Source organism: Bidens hawaiensis, unplaced genomic scaffold, assembly GCF_021521415.1.
Source record: "Bidens hawaiensis isolate Kalapana, Puna unplaced genomic scaffold, B.hawaiensis_p1.1 tig00038512_1, whole genome shotgun sequence".
Classification (NCBI taxonomy): Eukaryota; Viridiplantae; Streptophyta; class Magnoliopsida; order Asterales; family Asteraceae; genus Bidens; species Bidens hawaiensis.
Genome location: NW_027505548.1, coordinates 108,852 through 134,663, shown reverse-complemented (window position 1 = coordinate 134,663; position 25,812 = coordinate 108,852). Strand labels below are relative to the sequence as shown.

The following is a 25,812-nucleotide window of genomic DNA, read 5'->3' as shown; positions in this document are numbered from 1 at the left end:
GTTCTTAAATTATTTATGAGTTTTGTAATAGATTTAAGAGGTTCAATTAGAAATTACTTTTATCGTGAAAAGTGTATTAATAACTAGAGTAATTATTATTACGCTATAACTTTTGAACTTAAGTAATTATTATTACACTATATTATTTTTTATAACATAATATAATTACTCTAGTTCAAAACTGTAATTAATCTAGTTATTTATATGTTTAGTATGCTAATTTTATTTGTGTTTGTGTGTGTGTGTGTGTGTGTATTGATCATGAGAAAACTAAAAAGTTACGATAACATACAGTCCAATCTGATGTGGTAAGCTGGGTCGTCTGAACAAAGTTGTTCGATATTCTCAATAGAGATGCCAGTTTTCTCACTAAATTCCTTAAGCAAGGAAGCAACTTTAGAATCTAAATGTGTCGGGTCCTTTGGGGCTGCGGTTTCTTGAGCTGGACTACTATTCGACTTCACATCCGCGACAGAATCTTGTGCTAAGGGAGTCGAGTTTGACAAAGACTGTAGAGATTTAACTAGCATATCATGGTTTGACTTCAACTCACACATGATGTTAGAAACCTTGTCCAAACTCATGTTTTTTTTAATTGATTCTGCAGAGCAATTTAAACCAAAGTCAGCAATAATTTGAGGGTGCAAGTAATTAATAAACATAAGTGACTACAAAACAAGTTTATTTAATATCTACTTTAAAGATTTGCTTTCATTTATGTTCATTCATTTATGTATGTTTATTTGTGTTCGTTCGTTTACATTTGTTTAGATATTTATGAAAATTATATATTATTAATTTTAAATCAATTTGACTTTTTTATATGAGAGTAACTGCATTTTAATATTTAAGACTTAAGAATACTACTATGCCCCTGCGTGTTACGGCAGAAACACAACTGTGTTTTGAATATAATTCAAATCAAAGTAAACAAAATGGCGCAGCAAGTTTTTAAAAAAACTAATGTTCACGAAACTTGATACAAAAAGAATGTTAAGTTAAGCGAGAGCGTTTACCTTTAAAAAAATTAACACTAAACGTTTCTTTATACAAAAAGAATGAAAGCTTTACATTACGTGAGGGCGTAAATCGTTAAAACTTAACATCAAAATGTCGATAAAAATAAATACGTAAAAGAACTCAAAGAATAGAATTTAAATTAAAGGATAAAAAAGCCAAAAACCAAAAATCAAACGAAGACAAAAATAAAAGAAAAAAAAGAGCATATATATAGTAAAGTTTGAGCGTGTATTGATGGTTAATTTGTATATTCGTTTTTACTTTTAATTATTATCCGGTCATTTGTGTTTGTTTATGTTCATGAATACAAAGAAGAAAATTTATTTATTCAAGTCTTGTGTTTGTTAATCTAAAGTTAAACTAATGAACACGAACAAGACATGTTCGTATAACTCAATTCGTTTGCATGCCGAATATATCACTTAAACTGTGAACAAAAAGAAGAGTATATTTACTGGTATATGGAGTTTGAGTGTGACAATTTATATTTACACTTGTAAGACTTAGTGGACGTGTTGCTTTTTTCAAAACTTAGTAAGACTAAGTAACTTAACCATGAATAATAATAATAATAACAATAATAATAATAATACTGACCGGAAACAATAAAATTGCAACAGGATTACGCCATTACGGTGGTGAAGAGGGTGGGGTTTTCGCCAGTAACAGTAAAAGTTACTAGGGTTAATATTTATATACTTTTTGACTATGTGGGCCACTCGATAATATGGCCCAATACATTATTAATTATGGATAAAGTTAAAATAAAAAGGAAGAAAAAAAAATGTGTGAAAAGAATTTGTGCCAGCAAAGAAAATCTCTTAAAAATAAATAATAAAAATCATAACTCAAAATATAAATAAAAAACGAAAAAATTAAAAAACTAAAATGTTTTCCCCATCATTCTCGTTCAAAAAAAAAACTGACGAAAAGACGCAATGCTGAGATTAAAGACACAATGACGAAAATAAACAAAAGACAAAATTATAACTAAAAAAAGACACAATAGATCGCAAAATATAGCACAACGCCGAACAAAATATAACACAATATCAAGAAAAAAAAGACACAATGTCAAGGAAAAAGACATAATCAATAACGAAAATAAACACAAAACACAATGATAAACAAAAAGACACAATGATCACTTTCCTTCAACATTGAATTTTTTTAAAAAGAGAAAGACGGTGGAAAAATTTTTGTGTTTTTATTAAATTTTGAGTTATGATTTTTTTATTAATTTTTTATATTTTTTAAGGGGTTTATTTTGTGTTGCTACAAATCCTTCTCATTGTTCTTATTTTTGTCCATCTTTGTAAATACTTGATTCTTAGAATTATATTGGGGTTGTTTGGTCTGACCGATTAAGAAGTAATTTTTAAATCAGTTAATACGTTTCTAAAACTTACACATTACGAGACTCTAAAAACCTTTATGTAAGATTGGTTTCTTACTAAAACACTTACTAGCTGATAGTCCATATTCATTATGAATTTGTGTTGTGGTTGTTTTGGAGGCCCCACTCCTTGGCCATGTCAGCACCTTATGGAGTGCCAAATAAGTTTAAACGACGTTACTCAGGGGTGCCAAGGGCGGAGGCGCCAATCCTTTGGCGGGTGTTAAAAGAGAATGAGAGATGTCAGCCACTAAAAACAAGCCACAAGGTCATGGGACCGCTATCCGTGGCCTTCCACAACACATGGTCTAAGAAGACATCTTGGTGGTTAATCGATGTGCCTCACAACCAAAAAATTGAAGGTTTATATTTTACATATTGTGATATGTGATTATTTATTTAGAAAATCTAGAATTTGCTGTAAAAAATGAAGTCAAATGGGTGAGCAACACTCATGAGCATTGCTTGACGCCACCATCTATCGGTTATCGCTTCCACCCTAAGCGGTTGGCCACAACCATTGAAAACAACCACCACCTCCCAACCACTTCCACCATTGATGCGACAACCCCCGCTAGCACCAAAACCACCACCAATGCTTTCTCTGGCACACTACCTTCGCTAATGTACCTATTCAAATGCTTAATTCTAATAAGACTAATTTTAATCCGGATCAGTTTTGACTCGAAACAATTAATATTTTATTATAAGGATTCAATCTACTTGAACCCAATCTCACTCAAATAGTCAAATTTGTTCTTATCCAAACCCGATGTGACCTGACACATAACCCGACAGATCCACCCGTGTTGCCTAGTTTACCTATTGAAACATAATTTGATTCGAAATTCATTACTACAGGGGTGTTCATAATTTGATTCGAATTCAAAACATATTAACAAATTTGTAGTATAATCCACATGGCATGATGTGTTTATATATGTTATTTGTGTATCTATTAACGAATTTTGAATGTTGATTATACAGTAACGAATCACATTAACGAATCAAATTTGACTAGGCAACACGGGTTGCTTAGTTTGCCTAGTTTCTAACTAGGCAACCCGTGTTGCCTAGTCAAATTATACGTTCATTATTGTATAATCAACATGGCATGAGATGTTTTACATATGTTATTTGTTTTCATTATGAGTCAGCATACTTTAGAAGATTCAAAAGATGAAATTGAGTTTCCTTGCTTCTGATTTTTCATTTCACAATATGTTAAAAGTACCAAAATTCATCTCAATTATTAACAATAACATATATATTAAATTTGGTGCAATCAACATCAACAAAATTTAATAGGCCACAAGAATCATTATGATCAAAGATGGTGACACGATAAGAGGGGTCCTGGTAGAAGAACTAGAGGCTAGGAGATTGTCGGGCTAGGTGATTTATATTTATTTGTTATTTTATGTTTTAAGTAATTAGGTAAAATAGTATATTTCTTTTAATTTAATGCATGCCCCAAAAATATAAAATTGCTAGATTGCATGCTATGTAAGTGTTGATAATTCAAAATGAACTAGGTGACAAAACATCAAAACCCGTCACGTTGCGGCGAAGTAGCGACACGGATTTAGTCGGTATCGGTTATATTCAATACGGTAACGATACTAAACCTAAAAAAATAGATTAATAGACACCTAAAATGATATTTACACTCTAGCTTATGAACAAAAAAAAAGAAAACAAAAAAACATATTTAAAGCAACATGTATTTAGTTGAAACATGTCCCGCGTTTCTTTTACGAGCGACTATGTGTACTCACCAACTAGTTATTTTAGATTTTATGGAAACAATAGTATTGAATTTGTGGAACATATAAAATTAGAGTTGCACGGTTAATGTTAAGAAGATATTACAATTAGAATAACAATAAAAAATAAAACGAGAACAATTATTTAATTATTCTTTTATATAAATCAAATTTATAATCTATAAATATAGTGATAGACCAAGAAAAAAAAAACAAAACAAAGAGTAACTACTTACAAGAGGCAAGTAGCCCGAAAAAAGGAAAAACGGAAAAGCTAAATAACAAAGTTTATAAAGGGAAATTAATGAAATTAAACCGGCATCACTTCTCCCAGTCGAGACTAATCCTTTTGCTCCTTTGTTTGACCCATAAGAAAGACGCCGATTTGATTTCACAAGGGTGTGTTATAGCAGACTACAACATTTCTCGACAACCAAATCATCCAGCATGTTGTCGTCAAAATAGACTTAACCGCCTAACACTTCTCTTTGCATTTGATGATTTTGCTCGGATAGTCCATAATCTCTTTTATCCATAGTTTTGCATTTCAAGTATGTTTAGTGAATAGAGTCATTCCTCATTTGCTGCACTAAATAAAGGCATTAAATACCAGATAATGCTAAGAAAAAAAAAGTTCAAGCCTAGTACCTAACACTAATAAAAAAAATTTGTAATATGATAAATGTATCTTAACAAAGATATATATTAAAGGACGTAATTTATTATAACTTAAAAAAATTTATAAGCGATATATATTATATATCATTAAAATCAAATTTATACATACTTGTTTTATATAAATCATTTAGAGATTAAAAACAAAATTTTAAAACTTTGTTAACTAATTTGGTTTTTCAACACATGAATAATTTGTTATTTAGGTAGAAAAGAAAATATAAAAATTATATATAAATAAACTTCAAATCACTAGAAATTTTAACACTATATAATCACATTTGAAAATAGAATAAAAATAAACTGTGTTGTTTAACGTATTAGGCATTAAAAAATTGTTTTTAATAATTATATAAGTAGCAAGTAAAATTGGGTTTGATTAGTCTAAAAACAAAGAACAAATAGCAAACAGATATCATTTACAAATTGCAATTAAAAAGAAGAGTTGGCAAGTAATGTGACGTTTACTAGTTGGGTATTTGAACTAAATGAGTTTTATTTCACCGCACTGTCGTGTATTCGGGCGAGTGTTCACGGTCGTTGGCCTTAGGTGAGGCTTTTTCTTTGATCAAAAGACGAGTGTATCCCAATATAATAAATTTAGTCAGTAGTTCATTTGGAGGATTCATTGACCATTTAAAAAAGGTGTATTGTTTTTTATTAATCTCAACTAGCATATTTTGGTTGCTGTCAGTCCCAACTAATAAATTGACTACTGAAAGTCCCAGCTTTTAACGTATTTGTTCCCAACGGTCCACGACTAACAGGTGCCGAACGTCATTACTTGTAGGTCACCGGAAAAACCTTTTTAGCCTGAAAACTCAACATTTTAGTCTCAAACATATTTGTAACAGTAGATCGGACCTTTCGGAACCTTTTTATAGTAAAAACCCTAATTATTGAGGTCGACGGAACCCTAGAACCACTCTTGGAATCAATCGGTGGTGCTCAAATGGTGGTGGTTGGTTGGTCGTGAGACAGTTGGTGGTGATGGGGTTCAGGTGGTGTTCACCAGCAAAAAAAAATGTGACTTTTCAGGTCAATCGTCTTTCCAACGACCTGCAAGTAATGACGTTAGAATTCTGTTAATCATGGACTGTTGGGAATAAATACATTAAGAGTTAAAACCGTCAGCAGTCAGTTCTTTAGTTAAAACCGACAACCAACAAAGGATGATAATTGAGTTTAATAAAACTAACACACCTAAAATTTTTTTTATAACAATCATTAAAAATAAAATGTGATGATAATAATAAAACACAATCATGCTACAACTCTACACATAGTCTTCATCATCATCCAAACATAAGGGAGTGGGGGTAGTCCGTTATACACGGCCATCACGCGTGATGGCATCACGAACACCGCCGCCGGCCCCCCATCACGCGTGATGGGGGTCCGGCCGTGATGGCCATCACGTGGTGAATACCAATAAATTTGCACGTTGGGGAGGGGGGTGACCGTTGGGGTTGGGTAATTATAAAAAAAAAATTCAAACAATATAAATTAACAACCATTTCAATCCAACTCAAAATCAAATCCAACTCAAAACACTCTCAATCTTCTACTACAAAAACCTATTTCTTCACCACTTCAATTCAAAACAAAAAAATATGGATTTTCCGAGCAACTCGTTTCCGCTAGACACCGATAGCTCTTCGTCTTCGGACGATGACATTGTTGAATGGTTCCCGTTGTTATATAACGAACTTGAAGGCCCGAGCCGTCCAAAGAAAAAAAATGGTGGATCGTGATCGTATACATGCCCACGAAGTGCTAATGAACGACTATTTTGTGGAGGAGCCGAAATACAATGACGAGACGTTCAGGGATCGGTTTCGTTTGCCGAAATATTTATTTTTAAAGATTGTAGCGGACGTTGAAGCAAACGAAGAATGGTTTCAAGAATCTTACGACGCGAGGGGCAAACGAAGTTTTACGACGCTTCGAAAATGCACATCCGCTATTCGTCAATTAGCGACAGGTAACCCACCCGATCAATTCGATGAATACTTACAAATGTCTCAGAGAAATTCACGTGAATGTCTGCAATTCTTTTGTAACGCAATTATTAAATTGTATCGCAAAGAGTTTATATGAAAACCAACAAGACACGACATTACACGTCTTTACGCCGCGCATGAGGCTAGATGGCATTTTCCATGGATGCTCGGTAGCATCGACTGTACACATATCGAATGGAGGAATTGTCCACGGGAGTTTCAAAGGGCGTATGTTAGGGGTGATATCAAACGACCGACTATCGTACTTGAAGCGATTACGTCAAATGATTTATGGATTTGACATTCTTATTTTGGTGTTCCTGGCTCAAACAACGACATCAGTGTTCTATACATATCACCGTTGTTTCAAAGCGTGACAGATGGTACCACACCCTTCTGTCTGTATTTTGTCAACGGGAGATATTACAGACGTGGCTACTTTTTTGTCGATGGTATCTACCCGGCATGGTCTGTTTTTGTGAAAGCCTTTTCGTTTCTTGTCGAGGTCAAGGAAAAGGCGTTCAAGATGTTGCAAGAATCGGCAAGAAAAGATATCGAGAGAGCTTTCGGTGTCTTAAAGGGTAGATGGTGCATACTTAGTCGACCGGTTCGTGCAATGAAAAAACTCATGATCTCTAGCATATTATATGCATGCATCATATTGCACAATATGCTAATAAAAGAAGACGGACGTGCAATTTCTCCAGATTGGGTGCCGGATCCTCCTACTCAAGTTCCCGTTCCTGAGAACGTGCAATTAAACTTGCGGAACGAAGATATTCACCATCGGTTGAGATATAATCTAGTTGAACTTGTAGGTTATTTAGGTTTGGAATTTTCGAATTCGGACGAGAAGTAGATTGTTTAATGTAACTTTTATTTTTTTTAATTTACTATTGTTTTTAATTTTTAAATTGTTGAAAGATATCAAAAAAAATAAAATTTCCATCATACCACATCACCACGCTCATCAAAATTCATCTGATGGAAAGCAGTGGGGCGAGTTTAAACCACCCCCACCCCCTAATATTATTTAACACCAAACGACTCATCAAATCAACAAACAATCGCTAACACACACACACACACAACCTATACATATACACACTCATTCACCCAGCTAATTATCAATCCCCTGTTCTTCCCCAAAGTCTCAAATTGGCCAAAAAGCTTCAAACTTTATAATAATTTGAGCTTCAATTTGTGTAATTTTGGGTTGTTATTGACAGATTCTTGGTGGGTTTCAAGAATCTTGGATTGATTTCAATGGTGGGTGCTGATTGGTATTAGGGTTTTGTTCTCAAATCAGCTAAAATGCTTCAAACTTTTTAATAATTTGAGTTTCAATTTGTGTAATTTTGGGTTGTTATTGACAGATTCTTGGTGGGTTTCAAGAATCTTGGATTGATTTCAATGGTGGGTGTTGATTGGTATTAGGGTTTTGTTGATTATAAAATTAGGGTTTTTGAAATTGGGTATTTTTAAGTGGTGGGGTTTTGATTTAATTTGGGGGTTTATCAAGATTTGAACTGAATTTGTTTGCAGATTTTGGTGGTGGTGAGAAAGTAGCTGGAATTGATCGAATCGGTCGAGGGTAATTTGGTCTTTTTATATTTTTTTAATCAGTTTCTTGATATTATGGTGTATGATTGTTTGTGGGATTGAATTTGGGTTCATAAAAGATGAGTTCAAGTGAAAATGTTATACAAAGGGGGAACCTTTTGGTTCATATAGCTGAAAGCGGGCATTCTTTTGAGCTCGATTGTGACGAATATACCTTTGTGGAATCAATCCAACAGTATTTAGACTCTGTTACCGGGATTCGGTTAAATGATCAGCTTCTGTTGTATTTGGATATGAAATTAGAATCACAAAATCCGCTCTCGGCGTATAAACTCCCGTCCGACGATGGCGAAATCTTTTTATTTAATAAATCGAAAATGCGGAGTAATTCGGCCCCACAGGAACCTGAACAACCTGAAGAACTTGAATTATCAGAAAACAACTATCCCGACCCGCAACGACCATCATCGTAGTCACACGATCCACATCCGCTGGATGAAGCGCCCGACCCGCTTTAAAGGCGTTGCCATCATATGAAATACAGTTTAGGTACCATTACCAGTTCGGTGACGCAATTTACCAACGTACCCTTATGAAATACGAAGCCTGTGAGCGGCTTGCACGAGAGCAACGGGTGCAAGAGAAAGCGTTAGAGATAGCCAGGGGTAATTTGGACCATTTTTATAAAATGATTCTCCAAAACTACACGGATTTCGTTAAGTGTTACTCGCAGCAACAACGGTCTCATTCGAACCTTTTGGTGAATTTTGGGCGTGATTTGGAGAGGCTTCGGGCAGTTAAACTGCTGCCCGTGTTACAGACTGCTGACCGCAAGTGTTTGTTGGATTTTGTGAAAGAAGATAATTTGCTGAAAATGGTGGATGATTGCAGTAACTCTCACAGGCAGTTTGAAAGTAAAGTTGGAGACTTTAAGAATGAATTTGGAGAGTTAAAACGAAGCACCGAGCATTTGTTTTCTTGTAAGGCTTCAATACTCAGTAAGGATTTAGAGAGAGCGGTTAAAGAACACGAGCACCATATTAATGAGCAGAAAAGTAAATTGCAAGCTTTAAGGTTAGTTATGTTGCAACTATATATATTAGTGAGTCTTTGGATTTGTGTTCATCTGATAATATATGGATGAACAGATTTTGATTTTGTTTTAAACATGCATCCAAACACTCCCATATTCCTTAATGCTTAATTTTTTTATACAAAAATGTTATTTTTTTGTGAACTTGAAATATTATACATTAATGCAGCAAAGATGTTTAATGCTTTATTTTTTATACAAAAATGTTATTTTTTTATACAAAAATGTTATTTTTTTGTTAACTTGAAATATTGTACATTAATGCAGCAAAGATGTTTAATGTTTTATTTTTTTATACAAAAATGTTATTTTTTTGTTAACTTGAAATATTATACATTAATGCAGCAAAGATGTTGGCTTGGTGAAGAAACTCGTGGACGACTGTTTGACCAGTCAACCCTCCAACTCTCTCCGTCCTCACGATGCCGTGTCAGCATTAGGCCCGATGTACGATGGCCACGACAAAAGTTACCTCCCCAAAATACAAGATTGTGAGCGGGCCATTTCCAACTTATTAATCTTCTGCAAGAACAAAAAAACCGAAATGAATATTTTCGTTCACAAATACATGCAAAAAATTGCATACATTCAGTACACAATCAAAGACGTAAGGTACAAGTTTTCGGTTTTCACGGAAGCACTAAAACGCCAAAACGACCAATTTGAGCATTTGAAAGTGGTATGTGGAATAGGGCCCGCATATCGAGCATGTCTTGCGGAAATAGTGAGGAGAAAATCGTCCATGAAACTTTATATGGGAATGGCGGGTCAGTTAGCCGAACGCCTTGCATCCAAACGGGAATCGGAAATTAGAAGACGGGAAGACTTTTTAAAAGTCAACAGTTTGTTTATACCTCGAGATATATTAGCATCGATGGGGTTATACGATACACCTAACACTTGTGATGTTAATGTAGCTCCGTTTGATACTAATTTACTCGATATTGATATTTCGGATTTGGACCGTTTTGCCCCTGAGCATTTAGTGGGAGTTGGTTTTAAGAAGGGTTCGTCTTCAATGTCTCGAGATGTTGAAGAAGGTTCCGAAAGCGGGCTCGAAAGTTATAATGGGTTTGTGGAAGATTCTGAATTAGTAGAGATTGCGGGAACGAGTAAATTGGAAGTTGAAAATGCAAAATTAAAAGCTGAACTTGCTTCAACGATAGCTATGCTTTGTTCGGTTTCACCCGAAACCGAGTTTGAAGATAATGAAGTGGGAAACGCGTTAAAAATATCTGCTGAAAAGACTGCTGAGGCGCTACAGTTAAAAGACGAGCACGTGAAGCATTTGGTCAATATGTTGAAAGTCAAACGTATGCAGTGTGAATCATACGAGAAACGAATTAAAGAGCTTGAAAACCGGCTGTCGGATCAGTATTCTCTAGACCAAAAAGTTAACAAAGATGCATCATCGGAGCCGATGGACGAAGCTTCTTATGCTTCAAGTTCATTACTTTTGAAATCGGGTGGTGTCGATTCGTCTGAAACAACGAACCCTAATTTGGATTCGTCAATGTTGGAACCGACCCGTGATGAAAAAGATGAAAAGGAAGCTATGGTGTTGGCCACAAGTTCAACCGCTGATTACATGCCGCCACAGCTGAAAAGTTTGACCGATGATGAACCGGTCAAAGGTAATGATCTCGAGGAGGAATTGCAGAGTTTGGTTACCGAGAAATCGAATCAGTTAAACGAAATGGAAACAAAGCTTTGGGCTGCAGTCGAGGAGGTTACGAGGCTGGCTAGTGAGCTGGAAATCAGTCTGAATCTTCTTGAAGAATCTCAGGTTTCATATTTTGTGTTTCTTAACTTCATTCATAGGTTCCAATAATAATATATTTATTTATTTATTTATTTTTATTTTTTATTTTTTTATGGCATTAGATGAATTGTGCTCACTTAGAGAATTGTCTACACGAAGCGAGAGAAGAGGCTCAAACTCATTTATGCGCAGCAGACCGTAGGGCGTCTGAATATAGTGCTTTACGCGCCTCTGCTATCAAAATCCGCAGCCTCTTTGAAAGGCTAAAAACATGTGTTTCTTCAAATGGTGTCGCCGGTTTTGCCGACTCATTGCGCGCTTTAGCTCAATCTCTCGCCAAGTAAGTCCTCACAAAACTAATTTTAATGTAACGTTTATTTTGAACACGTAATAACATGATTTTTAACCGTGTTTAGTTCTGCAAATGACAACGGGGACGATGGTATAAACGAATTTCGTGAGTGTGTACACGAACAGCGGGCGTCACACGAACAGCGGGTGTGTTGACAAGTCAACGGGCCGAGCTGATTGAAAGGTACAAAAAGACGGAGGCGTCACACGAACAGCGAACGAAGGAGTTGGAAAAACAGAAAGATTTAGTCAACACTTTGTACGCGAAGCTTCAATCCGAAAAACAGGTTTGTTTTATAAGTAATAAGTTATAACAAAACTACAAATAGTCAAATAATATTATTAATTTCGGAAATGACTAATAATATATTTTTCAGGTGAATAAGGAGAAGATATCGTTCGGTCGGTTAGAGCTTCACGAGATAGCTGCGTTCGTACTTAACGCAGACGGACACTACGAGGCGATAAACCGAAACTGCTCCCATTACTATCTCTCTTCGGAGTCGGTTGCTTTATTTGCGGACCATCTTCCGCGCCGACCAGCTTACATCGTGGGCCAGATCGTGCATGTTGAGAGACAGACCGTGAAGTCCGTGGACGTGGGCCAGTTTAACCTGTATGGCTTACCGGTTGGTTCCGAGTATTTTGTGGTGACGGTTGCTATGATACCGGATACTGCTGCTTCCTGATCGTGAACACTCGGTAAGATATGATGGAAGAATGCGAAAAAAACGAGCGGAGGCCAAGGCCAGTGTATATAGTTGATTTAATGGAAGAATTGGTTATTTTGTACATTTGATGATCATAACATGTTCAGTTGTATATATTATGAACACTCTAATCTGATCATGTAAAAGAACTTTGTGTATTATCTTGATGAAAAATTGGAATTGGTTTATGTAGAATTCGTGTCTTAACGGGTTTAACAGGTTAGAAACGACGGGTTTAACACAAGTATTAAGCATGAATACGACTCGTTTAACTACTTTATATGCCATGACTATAAGACAGTTTTAAGTTTCATTTACCACTAATAAGGGAAAATAGTAAGTCTGGTCTACTAATTTCAGTTATTTAAGAAATTAAAAAAAAAACGTGTACTGCAGTTTTTGATTAACATAATATCTTATCGTGTCCTAAACAGGTACTTGGCTTTTAAATGGTTTGAATTTTGTGTAACTGAGAGATTGTTGGAATTGAACTGTATATCGAAAACACAACGTATAACAATGATATATACACTAAGCAACTTTATCATGTGCATGTTTAAATACAAAACGAAAAACCAGTCAAGGCCATACGAATAACCTAAAACTCGAATATTGATTATTATTCTTATTTGGCTTGGTGATTGAAACAAAATGCCAGTTATAAATGCTGACTTATGGTTAGGATCTATTACCGGTTAATTTTGTGTCATTTGTGTGTATATTATTAACAAGACTATTTTGAATGCGTGTGCAAGTTGCGGTTCGGTTTGGTTATTACTCTTAAAATAATCATTAGCTTTGGACCTTCGGTTAATTAACCAAGTCAGATTTGAACTAGAATTTAACCTAAATGTACAAGTAAAAAGAATCGGTGACACCAAATGGGAAGTGAACGAATGTTAACATACGTATATCGGTCCGTATATATGTTCACATGATATTTTTGCTACAACATTGACATGTATACTTAACCCGCAATGACGAAGGTTGCTTAGCCCCCCCCCCCCCCCCCCCCCGGGTTCTTTTACGCATTAATGTAAATGTACCCGTTTTCGTCCGAAAATTTTTACACGTGGTGTAAGATTTAGCCGTTTTCGGCCGAAAATTTGAGCACGACCCCCTCCGTTTGTGAAATTTTGTATACATTTTGAGTTCCCCCCCCCCGGGTGTCTTATTCCAAGCTTTGCCACTGCCAACCCACACATATGCATATAAAATGCAATATGACAATTGTTGACATAGATATTGCAAAAATGATGTAATGGATATGATTATAATTTATAACATATATATATATATATATATATATATATATCAGATATATATACATAATTACAAAATTGATTTACTGAGTTACTGAGTCATAAATGTATCTAATTTGCCTTGTGAACACTGGAATAACCACCAAAACCTCTTTAAGAATGAATTAATGTGGTGTTAATATAAACTGCAAGTAACAAATACATAATTATATACAAGTATGAAGCTTATACTAAAAACATTACTCTAAACATAATCAAGTCACTAGAACAACTCACTTTCCTCGTGATCAACGCACGCAGCTCCTTGACTTTGTGTCGATACAAAGCAGTTAGCAAAGACTCGTTTTTTGTTACATGTCAAACATTAGCAAGATTCTCGTACATGGTACATTATGTCATATCCACAATCTGGGTGGCGATTACGAAGGCAGTCAAATCCAGAGATCCCAAAATGCCTGTGTCCATGAATCAACAACCATTTGTTAACTAACATAAATGTAGGGATGTTAAATGGGTCAGGTTCGACACAAGTTTTCACCGGTTGACACTAACACGACCTATTTAACCTGAAATTTTAGGTTGTTTTACCTTTTTATTACATATTAATACTCTAAATTACTAATTTGGGTCTCTTGCCCCCGAAGCTATTACGTTTCTGAAAAGAGTTCAGCGGGTCGTGCACAGTAACTTATCGACGCCAAAGAACTATAACTTTGTTTTCAGTATGATCGGTTTTGCCATTCAGGGAGGGGGGGGGGGTGGCGCAGCTTGTTTCCCGCTTACCTGCCTATCTGTTATAATTGGATCCTTTTGTTCAATATAATAATTTGGGTTAAAAAAAATTATAACCAAAAATACAAATATATATGAAAAAATTACTTTTCAACTATAAACTTGATGCTTGTTTTTTGTTTACCTTTTAAAATTTTACATAAAATACCCATTTAGTTTAATTTATGACATAAAACACAATTTTTTTAGTTTCAAAACAAAAAACTAATTTAAACAGGTATAATATTAATATACAATCAAATAAAGGCATTTATTTGATATCATCAAATTAATGTAATAAAAATGGTATAATATTAATATATAATCAAATAAAGGCATTTATGACATAAAACACAATTTTTTTAGTTTCAAAACAAAAAACTAATTTAAACACGTTAAACAGGTCGACCCACAAACCAGCCACGTAGACCTGTAGGCTGTACACGACCCATTGGTTCATGAGTTTGACCCAAAACTAAACATTAGCTTAAAAGGATACGGATTGACTAGGTCAAAGTGGTCCAAATTCACACCCGACCCGTTTTAACTCATATAAAAGGTACATATTTATAGCTAAATCCGTCGAACACAAGTACGCAACACAATCTAACATACCTCTTCAAGCCGAAGCATGGGCAAGTCATATTTTGAAGAAGACTCCTTGACTTTTGTCTTTCTACTTCTAATTTCAGCGTGTATTGTATCAAGTTTCTCATTAATCTCGTACAACAGTCTCAACTCACGTCCATCTCTCGGCGTAGCCCTCTCGCGTCCTACATTTTGTCCTACAGTCTCGGTTTCACCACTAGTTATCTCAGTTGTCGTGTTAGCCTGAACCGGAGTCAAATGACAGTCAATGTCAATACCATCTCCAACCGAACTCACCTTTCTGTTCTTGTCTATTGGAAGCAAACCTTTCTTTACAGGAAAAGCAGTCAACTTGTTGACTTTTTCGTCGTCTTTAAAGATCGATTTCCCCTCGTCTTTACACGGGCTTTCTTTAGAACACGGTTTCGTAGGTAACTGAGGAAAAGATGGCAACTTTTTGACCTTTTCGTCGTCTTTAAAGACTGATTTACCCTCATCTTTACAAAGGGTGTCTTCTTCAATCTGTGGAACTTCAAACACATCACACACGCTCGGTGAATCCGAATGCATCTTCTCGTCCGTTGACTTTTGTGAAGACTCTGCAACATCCATTTCATTAATCTTTGTAGGAATTGAAGAACATCTCGAAGGGTTTGCAGACGCAAAGCAAAAAGAATTGTCTCCCGATATCTGTCCCACGACTTCATCTAACTCCCGAATCTGCTCCAAATACGAAGTGATATCCACTGTCGAAGAAAACTGCGTACCCAAACGAAATTCAAAGTTTTGATTATGTTCATCTTCGCGCGTACTTTCTTCAACTACTTTAGCAATCATATCAGGATCATCCATTATGGACCGATCACGTTCCAAAAGACCCTTTTTCATATTAGGCAGCGTTAAACGTCTTGGAGGCGTTGCAGAGCTCGCTTCGCCTGCTAAACTCCCGTTTCTTTGTAACAAATTATCGGGAAATTTGAGTTCGTGGACTCCAATATCGTCAAATCCTAAGCTTAATAATCTGTATCTATACGCTTGAACCTGGTAATCTAGAGACGCGATTTCCATTTCTTTATGGTACATAATTTCTTCAAACGTTTCCATTGATTCTTCCGCATGATTCATCTTCTCTTCTGCTAATCTTTTGTACTGTTCGGCTTCCATTTTTACCGCAGCTTTTTCGCCTTGAAGACGCAGGATCATCGACATTGCTTCATTCGCTGCAGTGGCTGCAGCTTCTCGTTCTACATCTAATTCATGGTATAGTTTTTGTAGAAGCCGTTGTTGCGTACAAAGAGCGTCTTTTAAACTTATCCCATTCGGGTCTACCGCCAATGCTGGATTTGAATTTGGAATCGGAACTGGAACCGGATTTGAATTTGGAACCTGAACCAGAACTGGAACCGAATTTGAACTTGGATCCGGAACCAGAACTGGAACCGGAACCGGATTTGAACTTGTCTCCGGATTCAAACTTGGAATCGGAACTGGAACCGGATTTGAATGTCGATTCCGATTCGGATTCATCGTGTTCGTTTTCAGGTAATTCGGATTCTCAATCTTCTCAGAGGCAATACAACAAACACCTGGTGTGCATTCGAAACGATTACCGGATTCCACCAACCTAGATACAAAATCTAATATTAAAGCAACACCCAATTGATAACAACGCTACACCAACACACATCAATGATCAATCCCCCAAGTTTCAGGCTATTTAAATCCAAAATTTCTCAGAGGCAATAACACAAACACTTGGTGTGCATAAAAAAGAACCAAGAAAACAAGAACCAATGATGAAATTGGGATTAGGGTATCAAAAGCCAGCCCCCGTGGATCATGGGAATGGCTTTTGATTAGATTAACACCTTATAAAAGAATGTTCTTGTTTCTTCAAATGTTTAAAACATGTAACAAAATTGAATCTTTTTGCTTGCTTAATATTGGCCTTGTTTTTCTTAATTAAATCTTGCATATAATAATAATAATAATAATAATAATAATAATAATAATAATAATAATATTAATTACAACAATGAAGATTCTGTAAGATTTGGGAATTTTGTGTGGGGTTGAGAGTGGTTTTAGTTTGTAGAAATTAATAAACGGTTAGGGTCGTTAGTTTTTTGGTCATTTATCCGTTATTTTCTCAAAAAATAAAAATAAAAATAATAAAAAAGGTTATAATAGCGGTATGAGTTTATGAGTCGGGTGTAGTTTAATGGGTTTGGATTAGTTTCGAGTCCAATCAGTGACCTTGTTTAGCTGAACGGCTTGTGTTCAGGTCAATGAAACGGGTTCGTAGGTTGATATGCCTCAAGATTGCATGGTCAATAAAGTTTTATAGTTTAAATGGGTTTGAGTTAGTTTAAGTTGAATCGGTGAACATGTTTAGGTGAACATCTTATGTTTAGGTCAATGTAACGGATTCATAAGTTGACAAGTCCTAAGATTTTAAGGATTGCATGGGCAGTAAGTTTTTGATGGTTGTATGGATTTAAGGGTCGTATAGTTTAAATGGGTTTGGATTAGTTTTGAGTTGAATTCGCGAACATGTTTAGTTGAGCACTAACGACTTGTGTTCAAGTCAAGTTAACGAATTTTTAGGTTGATATGTCTTAAATTTAAGGATTGCGAGACTAAAGTTTTTTCAAGTTGACTGGATTTATGAGTCGTAAAGTTTAAATGGGGTTGAGTCAGTTTTGAGACGAATCTATAAACATGTTTATCTCAATTTTGAATATAAATGTTTATACGTTACAACTTTTCAATTAATACCGACCTATAAGTAGGGGTGCCAATCGTGTCAGGTTTATGAGTTCGGTAAGTGGTTAAATTGATGATGCCTAACAAGACCTATATATTTCTTTGTGTCAAGGACAGCAATCACGACCTCCAACACGCTTAAATTCATGTAACTTGACCACCAATCAGTGTAGCCCATTTAATTAAACTGGTTGACGAATCGACGTGTTGTAATAAGTATTAATCAAGTTATAGCAGGTTAAGATGTTAAATGGATCATAAACAAGTTACCGAGTTATAACAGGACATATACACTTTGTAACATCGCTTTCAAAAACAATCCTTGGCGTCTGCAAACTCATCCTCTTTGCGCCCAAAATTATCCTACTGACTGCTGGATGCATAGTTAACGAGCTTGCAGACGTCAAGGGTGCAAGTCCGTTATTTTTAGAAGCGGGATTGTAAATTACATCACCTCGTTCACTAAAAGTATTCTTCCCTCTAAAAGTGTTTTTTTTTAAATTGGTAGGTAGTTATGCCCCCCCCCCCCAAAAAAAAAAAAAGAAGAAAAATGAGAGGTATGTATGTTTTTAAATTATACAATGAAGGAAAACCGGATCTTTGTGATATTCAGTTCAATTTTGAAGGTGTCCGTGTTTTATCACCGGTGAGTCTTCGGACCGATGGGTTTTTGCTGGAACTGAAAATAACTTGGAGGCGTTGAAGGACCCCGTTCAACTGAGTTGGGCCAACTGGTGGTGGTCTTTTTACCTTTTAGACCCTGCCATGTAGAGGTGCACACAGAAACCGGTTAGCCGGTTTCTAAACGAAAAGCTAACCGGTTACTAACTGGTCGGATCCTAACCAGTTAGTCGGTTACTAACCGATCCTAACCGCCGGTTAGTAACCGGTTTATATTATTGATTTCAAAATCGGTTACTAACCGGTTAATCGATTTTTTAACTATATTTTATTAAAAGCAGGTTTTTAACCCGTTTTTACCCGACCGGTTAACCGATTTTTTTTTTAATTTATCAAAACTAGTTTGTACCTGGCCTGGTTATTTCCAAAAAAAAAAATCGGTTAGAAAATTAACCGGTTAACTGATTTGTGCACCTCCGCTGCCACGTGTACCAAAACTCATGACACAAGTCAAGTAAGCAACCTTGCCACCTTATGACTTCACTAGATTTTTCCATCTCTTCTAAAGCCCCAAACTACCCCTGGCTTCATCCACTTAAGCAAGGGGATATTTTTGTACATCAATCTTCTAACCAGGTCACACCTAAATCTGTTCTTTAAAGTTGTCTTAAGGTTGTCTGTCCAAAATCTCATCGGTCTGTCAAGTTAACAGTATTTATTCGATAAGATTTTCAACCAACCAGGTCACGTTACATGTCAAAATCCTATCAATAAGCTCAAATATTTTAAAATATATAGGGACACTTAGAAAAAATTTAGGCAGACGCATAGAAAATCTATGTAAGCCATCGGTTTTTTATTCTACTTGAAAAAAAAAAGTATAAACGGTTGTACGCTAAGGAATAAAACTCATTATCGATTATATAAATAGCTTGATAAGTGTTTCAATTTGTGTAAAACACAAGTTGCTAGACGCTCCACACTTGTTTATAATTATTATCAGCTTGAATTGCACCCTGTGCAATCTTGTTAGTTGAATGGCCTATTTTATACCATAACCCGTCGGAATTTTTGAACTGCCAAACACATACAGGCGCCACAAGATATTTTTAGGCGTCCTTTTTTTCTTGAAAATATGGGAGCTGCTTGGAGTTTTTAGGTAGGTGTCCCCCCTAGATTTTATAATATTTAGAACAATCTCGTACCTAGAGGTGCACAAATCGGTTTAAAACTCAAAATCGGTTTGGGTTCAAACCAGTTTGATTTGGTCAACAAAAGTTAAAACCAGTTTATGATTGGTTTTGATTCAGGTTGAAACCGGTTTCTTACCATGCTACGATCGGTTTTGGTTCGGTTTTTGATCGATTTTGGTTCAGGTTTTGACCAGTTTTTGCCCGGTTTTGGTCGGTTTCGGGTTGGCTAACAAGTTTGGAACCGATTTGGTGGAGAAAATTACAAACCAGTTCCGAACCTACGGTTTCAATCGGTTCCAAACCGGTTCTTCATAATAAGTTTCAAACCGGTTCAGTTTCAGTTTGATTTTCGGATCGGTTCGATTAACCGATTTATTTGCCCACCTCCAGTCAAAATAGTGACCGTAACCTGGTCAAAGGGCAATTTCGTCAACTCGGGATCTTTCCCGCCTCATCCAGAATAATCTCGTATTCTCGTACCCTTCCTCGTACTTCCTCGAACTTTCACCTTACCTTAAATGTCATCTATAAACCCTAAAACCCACTTTCAAATCACCCATCAAAAACATCAATTCGAATCAGTAACTAATAGTGCTTTAAAACATGTCAACCAAACAAGACAAAGCAATAGGAATCGACCTCGGCACAACATACAGTTGTGTCGGGGTCTGGCAAAACGACCGTGTAGAGATCATTCCAAATGATCAAGGCAACCGAACCACACCGTCTTACGTCGCGTTCACCGACACCGAACGGTTGATCGGTGACGCCGCGAAGAACCAAGTGGCAATGAACCCGCAAAACACGGTGTTTGACGCCAAACGATTAATCGGGAGGCGGTTTTCGGACCCATCCGTCCAAAGCGACATGAAACTATGGCCGTTTAAAGTCGTGGCGGGTACGGGCGATAAGCCGATGATCGTTGTTAATTATAAAGGCGAATCGAAGCAATTCGCACCCGAAGAGATATCTTCGATGGTGTTAGTGAAAATGAAGGAGACCGCCGAGGCGTTTTTGGGGCAAACGATTAAAAACGCTGTTGTGACGGTCCCCGCGTATTTTAACGATTCTCAAAGACAGGCCACAAAAGACGCGGGTGCGATTTCGGGGTTAAATGTCTTGAGGATTATTAATGAGCCGACCGCGGCTGCGATTGCGTACGGGTTGGATAAAAAATCGGCCCGAAAAGGCGAACAAAATGTTTTGATATTCGATTTGGGGGGCGGGACGTTCGACGTGTCGGTTTTGACGATTGAGGAAGGGATATTCGAAGTGAAATCGACCGCGGGTGATACGCATTTGGGCGGGGAGGATTTTGATAACCGGTTGGTTAATCATTTTGTGACGGAGTTTAGGCGGAAGCATAAGAAGGATATTAGTGGGAACGCGCGGTCCTTACGCAGGTTAAGGACCGCGTGTGAGCGGGCGAAGCGGACTTTGTCCGCTTCGTCGCAGACCACTATAGAAGTCGATTCCTTATTTGAAGGAATCGACTTCTATGCCACAATTACTCGAGCGAGGTTTGAGGAATTGTGTATGGATTTGTTTAGGAAGTGTATGGATCCGGTCGAAAAATGCTTAAAAGACGCGAAAATGGATAAGGGTTCGGTTCACGAGGTGGTTCTTGTCGGCGGGTCGACACGAATCCCGAAGGTTCAGCAGCTTTTGATTGATTTCTTTGATGGGAAGGAGCTTTGTAAGAGTATAAACCCTGACGAGGCGGTGGCGTATGGGGCCGCGGTCCAGGCGGCGATTTTGACTGGAGAAGGGGACGAGAAGGTCCAGGACCTTCTTCTTTTGGATGTCACACCGCTGAGTCTTGGTCTGGAGACTGCTGGCGGTGTGATGACAGTTTTAATCCCGAGGAACACGACAATTCCGACGAAAAAGGAACAAATTTTCTCGACGTATTCGGATAACCAACCGGGGGTTTTGATTCAAGTGTACGAAGGGGAACGAGCGCGAACTAAAGATAATAACCTCCTCGGGAAATTCGAGCTTACGGGTATCCCACCCGCTCCCCGAGGGGTCCCACAAATTAATGTAACGTTTGATATGGACGCGAACGGGATATTAAATGTGTACGCGGAGGATAGGACCGCAGGTGTTAAGAACAAGATCACGATAACAAACGATAAGGGGCGGTTAAGTAAAGAGGAAATCGAGCGATTAGTGCAAGAAGCCGAAAAGTACAAGGCGGAGGACGAGGAGGTTAAGAAGAAGGTTGAGGCGAGGAACGCGCTAGAGAATTACGCGTATAGTATGAGAAACACGATAAAAGACGAGAAGTTCGCTGGGAAGTTGTCGGGGGAGGATAAACGGGCGATTGAGGAGGCGGTGGACGGCGGTTTGGAGTGGTTGGAGAAGAATCAGTTGGCAGAGGTGGATGAGTTGGAGGATAAGTTGAAGGAGTTGGAAGGTATGTGTAATCCCATTATTGCTAAGATGTATCAAGGTGGCGGCGGTGGCGATGTGCCGATGGGTAACAATGGTGGCGGTGGCGGTAGCGGTGGGCCCGGGCCAAAGATTGAGGAGGTGGATTAAGTATATGATGATATGTGGGATGTTTGAAGATATGTAATGTGTTTGATTGTTAATAGTCTAAGTTGATAGTAGTTTGTTTTGTGTGTTGATGTAATGTAATAATAGTAATAATAATAATAATTTAGTTGATTGTTAATAGTTGGTTTTGGATATTAATAAAACAAGTGTTTATGAAATATTATGAAATGTTATGTTATAAGTTATAACGATTAGCTTTATCTAAAATTAAATGAATAAATTCACTCTTGGTGTTGGGTATCGGTACCGAATCAAGTACCGTTGGTAACGACCGTACTTGAGTCTTAAGGTTTCGGAATCGGTATAATTGAATATGGTACTAGTATTTTAAAAAATTTTTGATTTTGGTACTGGTTTCGTATAGAGTATTTTTAGTTTGGTATCAATACGGCAATACCCATATATTTGTGGATTTTTGATACCGATACCGGTGCCAAGCTTGCTCATAATTATCAATGCGAAACGAATGCCTTGTTTCCCATTCTTAAAATATTATCAATATTTGTAAACTTTTATCAACAAAATTTATAAATATATGTATTAGGCTATTAGCTAACATGGGCAACTTGATATATGATGACAAGAGAATGACAAAGAGCAACTTAACGGAAAAATAATTAGGTTCTCAACTGTTATTAAATATCTGTTGCAATTAATTTGATTAAGATTAAAGTTATATAGAATTATAAAGTTTAAAGAATTGAAACATGTTAGGTATTTTAGAAAGTGGTTTTATGATGTGGATGAACATTTAAAATGGCAAACGTGATCTAAGTTGCATTATATGTTTATTAGAAGTATATTTTAGTTTTTAGATATGTTAATAGGTTTTAGTTTAGAGATATCAAGATGCGTAAAATAATATCTGTTGAAGTTGAGAGTTCAAGTCTCGTGATAAACAAATGATATTGGATTAGAGCCATTAAAAAAGATATAATTAAAAGTATTAATTCAAAGCAAACATAAGTAAACTAAATAAAAACAAAATATTTATAAAAATCTCATATATATATGGAAATAACATACTTATGAATCGTAATAAAATATTATAATTAAGATAAACTCCAACTTCCTAGAGCACAATAAAAATTGTAAATACATTTAAAGAGTAATTACTATTTTTATATTTTGAAAAATCCTATTACATTTTAAAGGTTTTAATTAAAATTAATAACTAAACTTTTTAAGATGTTTTTAAACATTTAAAATTTTGTATAAATGCTTTAATGGGGTGTTTGGGATTCCTTATGTTATCTCCTTATAATTTTTTATTAAATTAATAAGTTACAACATTGTAACTTATGAAACTTTTTTTCTCACAATATAAACAATCCTAAGCACCTTATTATTTTTCAAAAAGTTAATAACAATCCCAAACACCCCCTGCACGCCCACATAGTCTTTAAAGCATTAAATAACAAAATCTTTAATTAATTTTTTTTAATATTATGTTAAATAAAGATTTAAAACCCTACATAGCAAATTCAAAATACATATAAATTTGTAGATCAAAGCTATATATTTATAAAGTTGAAGGTTAACCTTGTACTTTATGGTGAATAGGGCAACATCATGGATTCAATTAATCAATTAGTACCCCTCAATAAGTAAAAATGTTACAAAGCTAGACAAATATTCAATTAAAAACCTAAAAAAAACAAAACAGAAACTAAATCAAGTGAGATATTTTTTTGGGTATGTTTTCCATATTTAAGTAAGACACAAACATGTTTTTTTATTAAGTGGTATTACTTTGTTCTATTAGGTCAGTGTATGGCCCAGTTTGGCTAAATATATGGCTAGAACAATAACAATAGTTTAGAAAAATGTCAAACCAAAAATGCCAAGATAGATAATTAACTTATGAGACAATTAGTGGAATAATATGAAATGGCATATTTATACCATTTGAACAAAAAATATTAGAATGAGGAGAATAAAAACTCAAACCTAGCTTTAGGCAATCCATTTAACAATTTTTGCTAAAAATACATATGTCAAATTGTAAACCCATCTAGAAATACACATATAGTTCACTATTTATTTTATATCTTGTTACGTTATTACCAATGTAACCGGTAAATCAATGTTTTCATGACTGTATCGGGCTGATCGAATGGGAGCAAGATTCAGCCCCAATTTAGTAGGTCGTGGCAATTTCATTGTTTGTGAAGATTAGAACTCTATACTCCTATAAAATGAGAGTCTTACGCAACTCTAAAAAAAACAAAAAAAAAACTATGTTGTAGTTCTATAAATGTAAAGCATTATGCCTCAACACATTATCGTAAGTTTCCTCAACAGTAGGCGTAGACTAAACCATACATCCATGATCAAACATCTTAATCCAACCTACTTTTCTCGAATAGAATTTATAACTGTTTAACCAATTTTCAATAATTCAATGTGTACTCATGTTCTCATAGCTTCTTATTTTTATGTATCCTACATGTTTCATGGTACCTCTTCATCCATGAAAGGAACAACATACACATACTAAGATTGGATCCGAAAACCTGTACTATGAGGAAAAATAGAACCGTCATATGATGAATCCATTCAAACCAACGTCTTTGATTAATTCACATAATTGATATGACTTTAGTTACATATACTTATATTTTTTTCTTTTATATCCTTTAATATATAATATTTACAGAGAAACAAATATAACACCATGAATATCTAGTGTGAGTCCATCTTTTAAAAACTTACATCAAAATCAAAATATAGACAAAGTTAAAAAAAACAAAACAATATTCGTTATCCCAAGACTAGGTCTGTAAACGAACTGAATGAACACGAACAATGACATGTTCGTGCTAATTCATTTAACTTTAAGTGAGCACGAACAGAAACACTTAATCGAACAAATATTTTGTGTTCGTGTTCGTTTGTGTAAAATCTAAACAAAGAATCCGAAGTAGAAATGGACATAAATGGACAAAGGTAAACAAATATAAATGAACACAAACAAACATAAGCGGACATAAATGAATAAATATAAAACCATTAGGTAGATAATTGATCATATAATATTTAATTGTTTTTCTATTAATATGTAAACGAACATAAACAAACATAAATTAAAGAACATAAACGAATATTAACGAACATAAATAAACGAATGAAGCACGTGTTCATGTTCGTTCGCTTATCAAATAAACAAATAGTTCACTGAACGTCCGGTTCCGTTTACATGTATACCTAAGATCAGTGTTGTAAAAATCGCTAGTCGGGTGGGTTGAGACTACCGATTAATCGGGATTAATCGGATCGAACTTTAATGCATAATTTTTAGTTTTATATATGCAAGCACACATTTTTATGTGTAATTTTCGGTTTTATACATACACAAACATATTTAGGCCATAATCTTGCCAGAAACCGTTGATTTTTGCTCAAATATCGTCGGAAACCGCTAATTTTGGCCGTAATATCGCAAGAAACCGCTGATATTGGCCAGAACCTCATCAGAAGAAGCCGATTATTCCCGATTAATCTTGATTTTGACCGAACTTGACAATTGACCGATTAGCCCAAATTAATCAGTGAATTGAAGACTATCAATTAATCATGGATTAATCGGCACCTAGTAGAGATTTTCGCAACAATGCCTAAGATCATTCAAATTCTTGTATAAGGAGTAGCGGCGCAGCTTGTTGCCCGCTTGCCTTCTGTTTCGATGTAATCCAATATTTGCAAATATA

At 35.8% G+C, this 25,812-nt stretch overlaps 2 protein-coding genes and 1 pseudogene across 3 annotated transcripts; 2 read left to right on the top strand and 1 right to left on the bottom strand.

The window, feature by feature from the left end:
* The first annotated feature begins 8,156 nt into the window (after positions 1-8,156).
* LOC143613877 (autophagy-related protein 11-like) lies at positions 8,157-12,351 on the top strand (annotated as a pseudogene). The gene is made up of 5 exons (XR_013150197.1): positions 8,157-9,497; positions 9,862-11,302; positions 11,401-11,618; positions 11,695-11,916; positions 12,007-12,351. The product of XR_013150197.1 is annotated as an autophagy-related protein 11-like (transcript).
* Positions 12,352-14,978: 2,627 nt separating this feature from the next.
* On the bottom strand, positions 14,979-16,487 carry LOC143613887 (uncharacterized). The gene has a single exon (XM_077087483.1). It carries the CDS (start codon positions 16,485-16,487, stop codon positions 14,979-14,981), a length of 1,509 nt encoding a protein of 502 aa, XP_076943598.1.
* A 3,654-nt stretch (positions 16,488-20,141) lies between these two features.
* LOC143613881 (heat shock 70 kDa protein-like) lies at positions 20,142-22,122 on the top strand. Its single transcript, XM_077087477.1, has one exon. It carries the CDS (start codon positions 20,144-20,146, stop codon positions 22,082-22,084), a length of 1,941 nt encoding a protein of 646 aa, XP_076943592.1. The 5' UTR covers positions 20,142-20,143; the 3' UTR covers positions 22,085-22,122.
* The last annotated feature ends 3,690 nt before the right edge of the window (positions 22,123-25,812 follow it).

What these genes read in the sequence shown, in the direction of transcription:
- LOC143613887 (XM_077087483.1), bottom strand. Translation starts at nt 16,487, where the DNA reads ATGAATCCGAATCGGAATCGACATTCAAATCCGGTTCCAGTTCCGATT.
- LOC143613881 (XM_077087477.1), top strand. Translation starts at nt 20,144, where the DNA reads ATGTCAACCAAACAAGACAAAGCAATAGGAATCGACCTCGGCACAACA.